A 14,989-nucleotide genomic window follows, 5' to 3' on the forward strand; every position below is an offset into this window, starting at 1 on the left:
GACCCGTAGAGGGTCTGACGTCGCAGACACAGCCCCCTTGGTGGTTCATACCGCCTCGCTGCAGCCTGTGGACGACTCGGATATGCATGCGACCTCATGGCATTCCCCTGAATTTGAGATCAATACTCCGTCTACAATAAGGGGGCTGCATTGCCACGAGCCAATTAACCCTTAGTGGATCGATGGCGAAATCAATGTGCAGTTCACCTGTTCAAGACCAAGGGGGCTGAAGGAGTGCTTGGAGGGGCTAGTGACATTTTGCAACCCCAGATTGTGGCCTCGGCAGTCGTTTGGGACAAGGGACACATGCACCTTCCGAGTGCGGGCTTTTTAGTGCATATCCACGACGCATACACTACAGGAATTTGCAACCTCGAGAACGAGAGCCAGTTGGAGGAAAAGAAGTAACTATTCCATACCTGCAAATCAAAGAAAGATCAACTGTCATGATGGCTATTTTTATTGAGGAAGCAGTGAGACCCAGGAAGAAGGAGGGGGATTCATCATTCGCCCCTTCCGAGATCGGGGCGGATGATTGGTGGGAATTTCTGAAACGCTGACATAACGGGCCCCCATCGGATCCCCATCGGATCCGCCCCCTTTGATGTGCTGGAGCCAATCAGAGAGGAGGTGCTGCGCCAGGGATGAGAACACGCTGGCCTTAAAGAGCCGCTGAGCCCTCGACTCTCTGGAAGCCTCCAGGCACTGTCCTCACAGTCTTTTGAACACCTGGCCTTTTTCGCTGCAGGCTCCGGACTCTCGGAGTCATGTCCCGTCAATGCCAGCGTGGCCTTTTCTGACATAAGGCCTTTTTCTCCGGGCAGAACATCTCATACTCTCGAGCATTCCATCCAACATCGAGAGCGATTGAGTAACGAAAAGTCACGATGATGAGCGACTTGCCTCTGCCACTGTCCGCCATGGTTGGCGCTCCATCGATGGAGCTGCCCCAGCTCACCATCTCTCCCGACGCCACATCTCTCAACCCGCCGCCACCAAAGGAGGGCGACAAGAAGCCCGAAGAGAAGAAGCCCGTCAAGAAGCGAAGGTCATGGGGTCAGGAACTTCCGATTCCCAAGACCAACTTGCCGCCTCGGTAAGCTTAGTCATAGAATAAGATTATGTTTAGATCATCGCTAATGATCGTAGAAAACGAGCCAAGACGGAAGATGAAAAGGAACAGCGCCGGATCGAGCGCGTCCTTCGCAATCGCGCTGCGGCCCAGACATCACGGGAACGCAAGCGCATGGAAGTAGAGCGACTCGAAAACGAGAAGAAGCGATTCGAGCAACAAAACGCGTTCCTGCTGCAGCGACTGGCGCAGATGGAGGCCGAGAACAGTCGGCTAACCCGCCAAGTCGAGCAGCTCTCCGCAGAGATTCGCGGCTCGCGCGGCACAACACCCAAGTCCAATGTTGTCGATGACTCGAACTCTCCAACGTTGACGCCGACATTGTTCAAGCAAGAACCAGAAGATATTGGCCTGGAACGCATTCCCTTCCCCACGCCCTCGTCCCCCAGCTCGAAGCCCACGGATTTGTCGGAGGCCTCCGATTCGACACAACATCCTGCAGCGATGTTGTGTGATGACCTGCAGTGTCAGTCGAAGGCCTCGACGGGTCCGTTAAGCTTCCTGGGTTCGACGACCTCCAACCTGAACTGGAACCTCACGCTGCAGATGGTCCACATGCAGCTCCTCTTTCTGACGATGAGTTCCGCAGCCTATTCCGGTCTGATTCTCCCTCTGCTTCGGATCTTGACATCGTTGAAAGTGGGCTGTCCGTTGACCTTCTCAGTGGAGGAGATTTATCAGCATTTGCCTTTGATTCACTGGTTGATTTCGACGCCGAGCCTGTCGGCGCACTGGATGCCGTCGTCGAGCCGCCGTCGGTCGGTCTTCCGGATGAGAATGCTCGCCAGACTGCTGGAGTGCAGCCCTGCCTTGGCGCGTCCACTTCGAGATGCGACGGGCAAGGCATTGCAGCTAGCGGTTAGGGAGAACCTTTCTCGTCATCGGAATGACCGGCGGGCAGTCGACGATGACGTCCACGTGGGCCCGCGCTGGGAGTCGTTAATAACCATGGCTTGGGCAATAGATTCCGTCAGGCGGCGGCCGGCGATGAGGAGGATGCGGAAACAGCGTTACAGATCTTCTTTGGAGCGGCGTTCGGGTTCGGCATCGTTGTAAATTAGCGACATGTTTTTCTATTTTTCCTTTTTCTTTCTTTGTTTTCTCTCTGTGTACGACTATGAGAATGCATATTATGAGTTTAGAAGCTTGCATTGGTACTTGAATGATCTGATGTCGAAGCATAATGCGAATGATTACTAGAATGTCGTTCCCTCCTTGCCTGTAGGGTACTGTAAAGTCTATCGAATCGGGATTTGTGGGTTATGTATTCGATAAGGTTATCACTTATCTCTACTCCGTCCTTAACGGCCCTCCCAACCCACCTGCAAAATTAGGGCAAGTCGTGCTAAAAGGGCAAGTGAAGCCTGCCACTGGCTGACTTATGGCAAGATGCCGTCTTTTCCTCATACGAGTACAGGTCATGCTCGTATTTCGAATGGCTAACCAACTTAGTGAGCAAATTCCATTCACCACTCGTACTTTAGGTGCTGTTAAAACTTAATTGAACCGGCCTCATTGCTCTGTTCTCTAGAGTTTTGACTCTCGACATGTCCTTATTGTTCTCGAATTTTGTAACTATTGCTGAATCAGCCACTGAAGAATGACAACTTCCTGGTGAGGGTACTTTATATCTGATTGATATGCCATCTGGTAGATTGGATTTGCAGCCTCTAAGGTGATTGTCGCGCCGGTCGTCATCGGATTCGATGAGCAGTGTCTCCATTCTGAAGATTGTGTCCCATGTGGAGATAATGATGAGGCAACAGGAACAGTTTTCAGCATTGTCTTCCCGGTTGCGCCTTGCAGATTGTATATTTTTGGTCTGCCGCTCATCGGGGCATGTGTTCATCTGTGCGTTTTGGTCATGCAATCAAGTCCTGCAATATGAGAAGTGTACCTGTCAAATTGAAGTCAATTCTTTTTACCTTCGTTGAACTGCAACCTGCGTAAACGCTTTCTAAACTGGGCGTTGAACTGGGATTCCGTAAAGTGATCATGCCAATGCCAGAGCAATGACGAGCAATCATCAATGTATATATGTTCGCCATTTCACATCTGGTACTAGCTTCCAAATTGGATATGAAGCAATCACTCCTTCGCGGAACTAGCATCGTTCACAGTTCGGGTATTGCCTTACATATTGAGATTGTATGTTTCTTCTGGGATCACAATTCCTTTCCGTCATTTCCCACCCCCACGGTTTCATTTTTGAGCGAACTTCAACAAATTTCATTTCACCTTGCAGTCTCATTGTTGACAATCCGAACTGAGCACCACGTTTCGCCTGCCTCAAGCCCAGACCCAGAGCATCATGAAGCCCTCCACCATCCCCAACACTACGGCACGCTGGAAAGAAATGGCTGCTGAAATGGGAGTGGAGAATTGAAGCATTCGAGACGTATCACAGGTTCCATCCGCTTCGAGGATGAATAGAATAACGTTCCTCTCTCTCAGGGTTTACTGGAAAGACAGTCTAGGCGAGTCTTTGAACCCTGAGGAATTAGGGATTAGTTCGAGACACCACGAATTGGTGGAAAAAAAAAAAAAAAAAAAAAACACTTGAAGAATTGCAGCGAGTTTCGGAAGTACATTAAGAACGTCAGAGACAGCAGGGATCGAAAGACTCATCTCAGAGACTTCCCAAATCTCGGGTTGTTCACGCTTGTTCGCCATTTCCAATTGCAAATTTCCGATCGAAATCCCCAGTAAGTTGATATTTTCCCCAAACAGAATGTAGAATCAGAAGAATATATTCGCCAATTTCTGGAAAGAATAAATCATCGAATTATAATGAACTGCTAGCTCATTGGGGACTCCCAAACATCACAGGCCTCAACTTAATTTGGATAGCTCTGTGGACGCGATGTCAATGTCGAGTGCGGGTTCGCAAAGTAATCGCGAATCCCTACCCAGGAACACCAGCATCCCGATATTCAATCGACATCTAGCGAGTCAAGTGTCGATAGCCTCAGCGAAGCCATATAGAACCTTTCACCTCCTCACCAATCTCGGAAACAGCCGCCAAAGAGCTGTACCAATCTACTCAGGACGAAATGATTGTCAATTCTTCATTGATCATGCTTCTAGCCGCCATTGTGGCATTCTGTCTACATGCCACTGCTGAATGGAAATTGGTCCAGCAGTTCTTCAAAGCAGATCTGGGGAGAGCCCGCATCGCGGCGAGAACCGACGGCTACTTGGAAACAAATGATGAGAAAACGACAGCAATTATTGAGGTTAAGCCGTATGCCCGAGTGCTCGACATTGACCAGATTCAAATGCAAGAATCGACGCAGATTGCCGCTGCCATAGCAAGCAGAGGGTTTCCGGACCCTGAGACGCATCGGTAAGGGACATAGGGATGCATGAGAATTTGGTTGTGTTGATGACTAACGAAGTGAGCATTTGTCCAGTTTCATCCTTGTGTCGCAGAGTCGACACGAGGTATTCATTACCGTTCCTCGCTACGGCATCAATTACATCAAGTATCTGAAAGGAGAAAGCGCCCCCCTGTCCCTCCTGAAAATGGAACAATACGGGCCATGGGACATCTTTAATTCGAGAAGTTTGGCGAATTTGTGTGGAATTCTGTTGGCATTGACGATCAGTGCCAGCAGAAAACAGAAAACAACCTCTAGCAGCGAGTCCGGGAACTCATGAGTCACCATCGACGATGTCGGGGAAAGTTGCTTGATTAAACTAGATTTGGGGCCGCTGCCCGTAGCATATTACCAGTAATGTCAGCATTGAACTCAAATAATCCAAACAATGAGCGGTAACGAGTCCACAGACATGGAGTCTGCGCATGACACCGTGGAAGTAGAGTGCGGTCCGGTAGACTTGTTCTCGGTACATTGCTGACTTGACTTTATTAACCTATCACTCTCGGCATCACCTTCCTGCCAGGGTTCGGTTTTCGGGAGGTCTTGCGCGCTGTTTCGTAAGCAGGAGCCATCGTAATCCCTTTGATATTGTTGCAGGAAACGGTGATTATGGCATTGCCATCTTGGAACACTCGCCGTCGTCTGTGACAAGTCCGAAGTCCTCGGCAGGACTCTTACTACCCAGGCATCCTCAATTGCAACGTGGTATTCCGTTTCATATAACTCACAATCTGTCGAAAGTCACTCTACCTGTCAAGTCATGCCATCGTCGATAGCGGCATCATCATCCTCGTCATCAGCTGGTTCATCATTCGATTCAATAGTCGCCAGCTCCATGCTGAGAGTTGTGTCCCCATGCGGCGTTGACATGAGCCAACGAATGACAAGCTTCATAACCTCCTCATGGTTTTCCAACTTGAAATTCGTAGGTATCGCTCTGCCGCACATTCAAGCATCCATCAAAGTGACCCTGTAAAATGTGGACTTTGAATCGGTTAAGAATGCCTATGACCAGCACCTGGATGATATTAGAATTCTTTAATAGCTCAACAAACAGCAGAAAGCGGCAAGACTCACCGGATAAATCAGGGATTGTTGTCGTTCCATCGACCTCATTTTCCATCTCATGAAACTGAGCCTGGCAAGAACCTCTGATCGAATCAATGCATTCTCTTCAACTGGTGGATGATCGGAAGCCATCATAAGTATTTGATGCGGCCTTCCTCTTTGACGAAAGCTCATAAATGCATTCAACGAGGAAGTAGTGCTCCAAACCAAGCTTGTCACACCATCTTACACCAGGCCGAGGTGGGTTCATGGGTCTGTGACATTCTGTAAGCATTGGAATTGCTGTGTATACTGGATTCATAAGCTCGAAGATCTTACCCAATCTCATTCCATTTCCGAGGGAGCCGCTTCGCGATCTCATACAGATGGCGTGAAATAATGGCCGCAAGTCGGCGACCTTCCACGTATTCGCTGCTTATTTGCCGGGGTCTGCGTGGCCAGAGAATCGGATGCGCATCACCCTCATCGGGATAATAGAGAGAAGGATCACAAGGTGAAATAGGCAAGTTTTCACGCGGTAAAGGACTGAAATACTGATTCATGACGTCCGAGTCCTCTTCTGCGTGAAATCGAGAAAAACGGATGCCTAGCTCTGTTGGTCCTCTTTGCGCAGGATGGCTTTCCTATGATCCTTTTCCAAAATCGCGATCAAGTCTTTCAGTTGCTGATACCACTTCTTTTTGAGCTCCCACCTCTTTCGAGGCATCGGGGTTAGGCGGCGAGAGCTCTTGGGAGACATGACTCGAAGATGGCAATACGAGGATCAGCACCGTGTTGGACATGCACAATAGCAACTAGTAGCGACAGAGTAGAATCTCATAGGTGGTCGGTAGGGGAAGGTCCAAGTACGAAGGTATGCATGAAATTCATAGGCAAATTCACTGTATTTCCAAGGCAATATGCCTGAATTACGTATGGGACTGGTTTTGGCCATAATGGCATCCATTAGTCATAAATACTAAGTTTTTCTACTAGACCACATATAACATAAGGGCTGCCTTCGGGACCTGGCAATCAAAAGGCGACTCCTGCGAGTGACCTTTCTTCAAACCTCTCGATACATAGAATGCCTATCCTAGGTCCTCCTGGTTCCGCTTTAGTCCCTATGGATTAGCAAAGGTTTCTAGAACAGATCGTTATTCAGCTGCCATGGAAACAATGAGAGGTAAGTACTACCATATCAGGTAATCTTGATCTGCTAGGGCGTCTGCGAGTCATGGCTCTAGACTCCAACAAGGACTTTTCAGCGTCAGAAGTGAAGACATACGATAACGACTCCAGGACTCAGAATAGAATAATGGTTGAAACATGCCCGCACACATTGTAAGCTGCTGCTAACTTAAGTTTATTTAGTGGAGACTACGCAAGGTGCAATACAATTTCGATTGATTTCATCACAGTCCATACATTCAGGATTCTAGCTACGATCCCCTTTCTTTTGTCATTGTGTCTTCTCACCTACGCTGAAAGCACACGTCTAGCCACCACACTGGTTCCGTTACCTGTTTTCAAATTACGGACTATCCAACCATTACTATGGGCAGACCAGCATTTTATCCCCTCCAGAAGATATTTAAAGACATTGGCTTCATGGTGATTCCTGATTCTCCTGGAATCCGAGGTCCTTTCAATCTTACGGGCAGGATAAATGCGAAGATCGACACAGAACTGAGAAAGAAACCGGAGTAGATGCATTTCCGCGGCACGTGTCTCCATACGTCATTGATATAAAGACTTGCATCCTCCCGAAAAATTCGATGAGGAAGTACTTCTCCAATTTCATGCTGACAGGTACTATTTGGTGCTATGTTGATAATGGCGTTCACTAATCGGCAGGATATGGTCATTGTCCCAAGCCTCACACCTTTCCGGAGTGGAAGGGAGGGAGAGATTGATATGATGCGCCACTTTGCGCATATGATGGCACTTCTTGGTGCACCTCCTGAAAAATTCCGCAAGGGAAGTACGGAGTGCTCAAAATACTGGGATGATATTGGTGAGCTTACGTATTCCTTCTATAAGTTCGTGATTTATAACTGGTCCAAACTTATACAAAGGGGAAACCGGAAATGCTCTGTTGCTATAGACGATTGGGAGTCCTTTGGATTTCGTGAACGAAATCTGGATGGAAAAGAAAAAGCAGCAATTCCTACGCATGATGCGAGAAATGCTGGCTAGGCTGCCGGAAGAATGGCCCTCAGTAGAAGAGTTGGTTTACGACGAGTGGATTAGGGAAGATGACTATCGAGAGTTTCTGACTGACCGTTGGCGACGGAGGCTCTCGCAACTGAATAATTTGGCATGTCAGACGATTCATGAAATGGCATGGCAACATCCACAGCGACTGAATCAGCCTTTGAGGATGCTGCAAAGAATCGACGTAGACATCTCGACAGGCATGCATTCAACGGTTCCATTCCCAGGGGTGTTACTAGTGAATAAACTCGCCATACGGAGCTAGTACATCAATTCAACACATTCATAATCCGTACATCTCGACTTTTGATCGCTTCATGGACCAATTTAACTCGAGTTCCTAAACGAGCCTGAAGCTGTTGGCAACGATGACAGCTGATTGGTCGATCTGAAAAGGGCAGCTAAACTACACGTGACTCCAAAGCCAAGTCAGTCACGTGGTAGTTACTTGATCAGCGGAACTCAGCGGAACAGAGTCCGAGCTTGGCCCCTAGCGGAATCTAGCCTAAACTTGATTTGGTAAGTTTGTAAATCTATCGATATCGCCGCCTGGGGACGTGGCCCATTGAGCGACAGTGCAGTCTTCCCTCGACTTGACAAGCAACAAAGGAAAGATTTCAAGATGCCGTTGAGAGATCCGATATTAGAAGCGCGCACGAATGTCAAGGTATGTCAGTAAAGCCATCTTTCTCATAAGACGAGTCAGCGCAAACCATGGCGACAAACACCTCCGATTGCCACTCACTATATCTCCCCGCTCAACTCCGGATCAAATAGAACGCCATGGCTAACGCAACAGGCGGGATTTTACCCGAAATAAATATGTCTAGCTACACTCCAACCGACTCAAAAAGGAAGCGGCCCGAGCCGAGGCCACATACAAGGCCGAACGAGCCAAAGCTGATCGAGCGATGAGAAACCGCGAGTTCCAAATCGCACGCATCCATGCTGGATCCGCCATACGGGAAAAGAAGCGACAAATCAGCCTGAAGGCGGAGGCCGCGCGGGCCGACGTGATCATTAACGAGCTCAAGGCAGCGCAGAGCACACGCGATACTTCCCGGACCCTAGCCTTGGCCTCGCGCGGCCTCGACGCCGCTAGCCGCAGCGTTAACCTGGAACACCTCCTAGCCCATGCGAACAACTTCCTTGCCCGCAGCGAGGATTTCAAGATCGCGAGTTCGGCCATCTCCGACGTCGCCCAGGGCGTCAGTCAGCAGGAGTACGGCGCTGAGGGCGAAAGCGAGGTGGACAAGTTGCTGGAGCAGTTGGCCGACGATGCCGGCGTTGATTTGAGAATGGCCCTCGAGGCTGATGCTGCGCCGAAGGAGGACGTGAAGGAATCGGCCACGAAACATGCCGACGCCGAGGTTGAAGACGCTCTCGGTGCGAGACTGAGGGCTCTTAGAGCGGAGGGTTAATCCCTGTGTTTCTTTTAGATCTCTTCACCTTTGTCAAGACTACGCTTTTCCCATCTGGTTTGATGACGGCCCGTTCACGACGTTCTTGCTTTCGCTTTTTTTTTTTACTGAGTGACGGTCTATAGTTTGGAGTCGGTGGCGTGTTGAACTATTTCATGGTCTTAGCTGAGTTTATCGCTTCAAGATACAAATACAATTTTGAATGAATCCTATGATTCCCACGCTGGCAAAAAAATAGAGATTACATGACTGCGTGGAAAAGACAAACGATCCTGAGGTGTCAGACAAAAAAAAGAAATTCGGAATCAGCCTAGCCCAACGCGGGGCTCGAACCCGCAGCCTTGAGATTAACCCTTGGATAAGAGTCTCACGCTCTACCGATTGAGCTAGCCGGGCTGAAGAGAAATCCGAATCAGAAAGCCCAACGCGGGGCTCGAACCCGCAGCCTTGAGATGAACTCCGATGTAAGAGTCTCACGCTCTACCGATTGAGCTAGCCGGGCTAACTTGCTATGGCCCGCTCAGTATTTGCTCTAGGAGGCTATCGAAGGTGGTTCCTCCGGCACACAACCGTTAGAGCCCTAAAGGGACGACGTTGAGTCTCACCCTGCCCCCGTCCAAGCCTCCAGCTGCTTCTTTTGCTCCGTATTGCTTCCTTTGAATACCAGTAATTTCAAATTGGCGTAAGCACTATCTATCCCATGTCCGAGCTCTGCGGCCGAGGTAATATTAGTACCTACTTGAAAGCGATGGGTAAGGACTAATATATATTTCAAACGACTGGCCGACATTCAAGAGAACTCACAACTCCCATCTCTTCCCGTAAGTCGAACAGTTTCATTCAAGCCTAGTCTCTAGCAGATAAGTCGTCCATCTCTCCATGCAAATCATATGAAAACTGTATCTACAATGCGACTTGCACAAAACCAGCTCGTCAAGGGGCTCTTGGACACCCATTGTATGCAGACTTGATTCACGAGGTGGACTACTTATGTTTCGGCGACTGCTGCATGCCAATAGGTCCGGATATCATGATCGCGGCAGTAAGTCAAAGCAAAAAATATATACAACCGGGATATGGAAGGATTCGACTAATACGGCAATAATGGCTATTGGATCTCAGGAACATAATGGACATAGTTTTTGAATGTTTCCGAACACCTTTATTGCTGGCGGTTGGATATGAGATCGTTATTTACGGAACATGCATCACAACCCCTGCCCTAGGTTGATGACAACTCGGACCCCCCGAATATCACGACGCCCTGTCTTTCTGTTATGCTGGAATTGCTCTTTGCTTTTATGAACACATGTTCGAAATTTGATGTCAGCTGACAAACAGGGTTTGATAGGTTCTCAAAGAGAAAACGTCAATGTAGAGATACTGGCCTCCTTCGAAGGCTCAGCCAAAAGATGACCTTTACCAACGGAACAGCAACAAGAGACTAAAGCTGATGAATTATCCGTGGGAAACATATCTATATACACTAGCCATAACCCCGGCAATGAAAGCGATATGGGGTATCGCGGTCCGCCTAGCAGCGACGGCAGCTGCGAAAAGTATGGGCGTAACAATGCCGAGCATGGCTTAATATGACTCTGTGTCAATGGAGCAGATGCTCTGCGCAATGCCGCCCAGGACATGTCGGCACGTGGTGTTGGCGTCCGTGCCACTGTGGTTTAGATCTCCGCAGTGAGAGAGGATTGTAGATTATCCGTATAGTGCGTAGTCCTCCGGAAGCTCACGAGACCCGTTGTCGCTTCGCATCACCATCATTATTATGTCCAGCCTCACGCCGTTTCCGCCGCTCCATGGCCTCCAGCTCCGCTTTCATAATCCTTTCTTGTTCGGTCATTTTCTTAGGAGGCTCTGCCACGCTGACCTTTTTGCCGCCTGCCAACGGGTTTGCCTTGGCCTGTGATTTCATGGCCGCGAAAACATTCTTCGGCTTCTTGTCGGCTCCATTCCCTGAGAGACTGATCCCGACCTTAGGCTTCGATGGCTCTGGCGTGGTGGAATCCTCCTTCGAGGAATCGGACTCGCTCTTGGAAGTGGATTTTGATGTGGCAGAGAAGTTGAGCTTGAGCTTTTCGCCTTCTTTACGCTGTAGCATCTTGGCTTCCTCCGGAATATCGTCTGAACTCTCCTTGCCTTCACTGATCTGTCGTCTCGCTCGCTCGACCTGCTCCTGGATCTCTCTCTTCTCCCGCTCTTCGTCGCCTTTATCTTGCCTCTCCTTCTTCAGCAAAGCTTCCCGTCTCCGCAGAGTTTCCGGCGAGTTATCGATCCAGCTGATAAAGATCCCCTTTTCTGGATCTTCCTCCACGCGGCAAATGCCTTCCCGACCGAGATATTTCGCAAATTGCGTGAGCGATGACCATTTTGTCGCGTTCATGTGAATGTGATCTGCAGGTCAAGAACGTCAGCATCAACATCCTACTCGTACCGGTAGAAAACTTGAGGGGGGAACCTACGCTTGTCAGCGATAACCTGCTGGTAGAATTGATTGACATGCACCTTCTTCTCCCCATGCGTCGTCCTCAATAGCGTAATAAAGTTCCGCAAAAACTCCTGGCTGTATTCATCAATGTACTTCTTGGAATTCTCGCCAACGATTAGCATCTGTCGCACATGCGACTCGCTCTGGACATGGCATTTGAACCCGTTCTCGTCGCGCATCTGCTTTTGGCACACTTGGCAGTACCATCGCAGCCGACCCAGGCCCTTGGCCTTGAGCTTGTTGGAGATGGCCTTTGTGCTTCCCGGTTCGGCGCGCGGCATGATGGTCTTCTTCTCCTCGAAATCAAAGCACTGATCCGGTTGAGTTTGTTGTTGATCGTCCGGACTACTCGTTGCTCTGGGATATCCGGGTGGCAAGGCTTACTAATGATACGATATATCACGTGACAGAATCGTTTAGGCCAGTTGGCTGCGAGAAAGGCACTGGCGAACTGTTCGAGACAAGAAACGTTGGAAACGTTGATACTTGATCCGTGGTCCAGCATATGGTCAACGCACTGGTATTTCGTACAATGCATAATATAGCCCTGTGAACACCAATCCACAACACCCATCAATCGAGCAAGCCTGTATGGTACATCCCAAGACTCTCCTGCAAAGCACACATTTTTCCTGAAAGGATAGTAATCTGCTAGCACAAGGAAAACTCATGAATAGCAGACGGTCCGCTCTCGTTATACTCGACGCGGCTGAGGAATCCTTTCGAATTACCGCCGTCCAGGATGAAGTTCACCTTCGCGGCCACCTGCGCTCCCAGGAACACGGCTTCTTCCATGCCCTTGTAGCCCGTCTTTGCGGGACTGGCTGTCGTACCACCGGCACCCGTCGCACCTGGAGCGTTGCTAGCGCCCGTGTCTTTCCACTCGGGGAAGTACTCAGGTGCCTTGACAGTCTTGATGGAAGTCGGCGTTTGAGAATGCCCTGTGGAACGGTGGTGGCTGGTGTATGCCGAATCTGCATTACCCGGTGTCGATGCGTTCGGCGCGTTGGCATGGGTGGCAGCGACAAGGAGCGGGTTGACACCATGGCCGGCGGGATGGTGCATGACCCCCGGGCCTTGCTGGCCGGTGTGCGCCGGAGTGTTGGTACCGCCTGTTGCCATAGGAGTGGAAAGGTTAGACGGCAGCTCGGACGTGAAGATGGTTCCCGATGGCGAGAGCATGTATTTTTGCATGAGAGTTGCGACCAGCGCCTGAGAGAATCCTGCTTCCGTTAGCGATAGTTCAGCAACATCAAAAACATTCCATTTTACCTTTTACCCGGCTGCCATTGCCCACGACGATAAGGGAATCCCACAATTCTGCCCTCTTGGAAACATCCGGCACTGATAGGATAGTTCGATGAATCTGCGCTGCTAGGTCTTCCAAAATACCTTCACTGTTGCGCTCGAGCCTCTCTTTGTCCGGAGTGGCGAGCAGGAAACGTTCAACGCCAACTTCAATTTCCTTCGTTCGCCGAACATATTGCCCAGTGGCCTCCTCAACAGGCACATATTCTTCGAATTGGAAGGTCGCCTTTTCGCGTTGGGAGTTGGGAAGCTTAGCCGGCTTCGTCTGCTCAGAGCCCTTCTTTGATCTTTCGGCCTTTTCTCGCTCCCGCCTTGCTAAAGTCTCGTTGACATTTCCGCTACTAACGATTGCGGCCACATTCAACACTCCTTCCTCATCTTCTACATCATTGACATCTTCTGTTTGCGTTCCCCGACCCGGCCCGCGAGGTAATGTGCTTCCATTTGGACCACCAGTTGAGGCAGCCGCGGCTGGGTTAGTTGTAGGATCACCACTTTCAGCAGCACCGGGAAGTGGGGTGCCAGGAGGAAGAATCTCTGTGATATTGCTCCGTTTTAGCTGCTCACACATCTCACGTGTAAAGCCCTTCGGCCCAAGCAACTCCTCTAAGCGATCAGTCAATGCTTCGCCACCGCATCGCTCCAGTGCAAGGCCACGGCCGTGCTCTTGGACAATGAAGTCCACAACAGCCGTCACATTAGCTCTCTCGTAACCCACGTCGACCACACACGCTGTTGATACGCCATAAGCGTAGAGCACGGCGACGGCTGCATCCATCAGGCAAAACGCCGGGGTCTTGAATTTCTCGAAAATAAACTGGGTCAAGATTTCACGATCGCGTGCGGTCCAAACCGGGTCGCAAATAATCAAGATCGGCGTATGGAACGGTGGGCTGAGGGTGTTGTAGATGTGCGTTAACAAAGCGAAGAAGCAAGGCCAGTCCACCACGCGGCCCTTCTGTATCGGGTATACTGCGCCTTCGTCTGACATGACGTCTTCCTCGTAGACGATTTCCTCCTTTGGCTCTTCCGCTTCATTGTTCTCCTCCTTGTTTTCCTCTTTGCTCTCATCCTTGCTGTCGTCTTTGCTCTCATCCTTGTTATCTTCGTTGCCCTCTTCCTTGCTTTCCTCAGTCTCTTCCTTGTTCTCCTCTTTGCTTACTTCCTTGCTGTCTTGCGTAGTTTCAGCAGCAGTTTCGCTACCATTGGCAGCCGGCTTTGGCTCAGCCGCATCTGCGGGTTGAGCTCCATCAGTGTTCGCAGCTTCCTCACCCTCTTTCGGGGCATCCGTCATTTCAACATCGGGCTTCTCCGCTCCATTGCTGGTCGCCGGCTGAACCTCGCGTCTCTTCTCTCTGATTTTGTAAGGCTCAAACTGTCCCGGTTTCTCTGCCGGAAACATGCGCGTCGGGAAGCGATACTTGGCCGGAGTAAATGATTCCGGTAAACCCAATTGCGCCAGGGTTGTTTGTGACCCTGGCGCGATCAACTAGACGTCGCGATTCAGCAGTCAGACAAAAACATCAATGATTCGACTCGCAGAAAATGGGACATACCAGAATATGCTCCTCCTTGAAGGGCGCCATCTTGGCACCGTACCGTCTCCCTCAGCGTCTTCGACACAGAGAGAGTTCAGCCGCTCTGTTTCGATTGTCGCGGTTTGATCAACCTGCGATTTCTGGCGGCGAACGTCGCGTGTGTTACATAATCAACGCTTTCGAGCTTGGATGGGTAGGATGCCAAGCCACTAAGCTGTGAGCGGCAGTTACGCGGTTTACGTACTTTACCTGGTCCTGTCAACTGGCATGTCATGCCCTGAAGGCCAGGAAGCGTCAATCGATGCAATATATTGTTTCACACGGAAGACGCTCTGGCTGGCATTTCAAACTACATGGCCATATCTTTGTAAATCACTGTTGAATAGTAGTACTCTTCTTGCCCGATTTCAACGACTGCTGTTAGGCAGCCTTGGCATGGGAGA

The 14,989-nt window shown here is 49.9% G+C and overlaps 6 protein-coding genes and 2 non-coding genes across 8 annotated transcripts; 3 read left to right on the top strand and 5 right to left on the bottom strand.

The window, feature by feature from the left end:
* Window positions 1–887: 887 nt before the first annotated feature.
* On the top strand, window positions 888–2,188 carry VTN49DRAFT_399 (uncharacterized protein; the record flags this gene model as incomplete). Its single annotated transcript, XM_069411885.1, has 2 exons — window positions 888–1,096; window positions 1,150–2,188. The coding sequence occupies 2 exons, from the start codon at window positions 888–890 to the stop codon at window positions 2,186–2,188; spliced, it is 1,248 nt and encodes a 415-aa protein (XP_069271302.1).
* A 1,997-nt stretch (window positions 2,189–4,185) lies between these two features.
* Window positions 4,186–4,792, top strand: VTN49DRAFT_400 (uncharacterized protein; the record flags this gene model as incomplete). Its single annotated transcript, XM_069411898.1, has 2 exons — window positions 4,186–4,478; window positions 4,531–4,792. 2 exons carry the CDS (start codon window positions 4,186–4,188, stop codon window positions 4,790–4,792), a joined length of 555 nt encoding a protein of 184 aa, XP_069271303.1.
* Window positions 4,793–5,416: 624 nt separating this feature from the next.
* VTN49DRAFT_401 (uncharacterized protein) lies at window positions 5,417–5,718 on the bottom strand (the record flags this gene model as incomplete). Its single annotated transcript, XM_069411909.1, has 2 exons — window positions 5,417–5,533; window positions 5,593–5,718. The coding sequence occupies 2 exons, from the start codon at window positions 5,716–5,718 to the stop codon at window positions 5,417–5,419; spliced, it is 243 nt and encodes an 80-aa protein (XP_069271304.1).
* Window positions 5,719–8,401: 2,683 nt separating this feature from the next.
* VTN49DRAFT_402 (uncharacterized protein) lies at window positions 8,402–9,200 on the top strand (the record flags this gene model as incomplete). The annotated part of the gene is made up of 2 exons (XM_069411920.1): window positions 8,402–8,446; window positions 8,610–9,200. 2 exons carry the CDS (start codon window positions 8,402–8,404, stop codon window positions 9,198–9,200), a joined length of 636 nt encoding a protein of 211 aa, XP_069271305.1.
* Window positions 9,201–9,512: 312 nt separating this feature from the next.
* VTN49DRAFT_t17 lies at window positions 9,513–9,596 on the bottom strand. The gene has a single exon. It is a non-coding gene; the product is annotated as a tRNA-Lys (tRNA).
* Window positions 9,597–9,618: 22 nt separating this feature from the next.
* VTN49DRAFT_t16 lies at window positions 9,619–9,702 on the bottom strand. The gene has a single exon. It is a non-coding gene; the product is annotated as a tRNA-Lys (tRNA).
* Window positions 9,703–10,941: 1,239 nt separating this feature from the next.
* On the bottom strand, window positions 10,942–11,981 carry VTN49DRAFT_403 (uncharacterized protein; the record flags this gene model as incomplete). The annotated part of the gene is made up of 2 exons (XM_069411931.1): window positions 10,942–11,606; window positions 11,675–11,981. 2 exons carry the CDS (start codon window positions 11,979–11,981, stop codon window positions 10,942–10,944), a joined length of 972 nt encoding a protein of 323 aa, XP_069271306.1.
* A 370-nt stretch (window positions 11,982–12,351) lies between these two features.
* On the bottom strand, window positions 12,352–14,594 carry VTN49DRAFT_404 (uncharacterized protein; the record flags this gene model as incomplete). The annotated part of the gene is made up of 3 exons (XM_069411942.1): window positions 12,352–12,923; window positions 12,973–14,497; window positions 14,565–14,594. The coding sequence occupies 3 exons, from the start codon at window positions 14,592–14,594 to the stop codon at window positions 12,352–12,354; spliced, it is 2,127 nt and encodes a 708-aa protein (XP_069271307.1).
* Between the last annotated feature and the right edge of the window lie 395 nt (window positions 14,595–14,989).

Source organism: Thermomyces lanuginosus (genome assembly GCF_041956635.1).
Source record: "Thermomyces lanuginosus strain ATCC 200065 unplaced genomic scaffold VTN49scaffold_16, whole genome shotgun sequence".
Lineage (NCBI taxonomy): Eukaryota > Fungi > Ascomycota > Eurotiomycetes > Eurotiales > Trichocomaceae > Thermomyces > Thermomyces lanuginosus.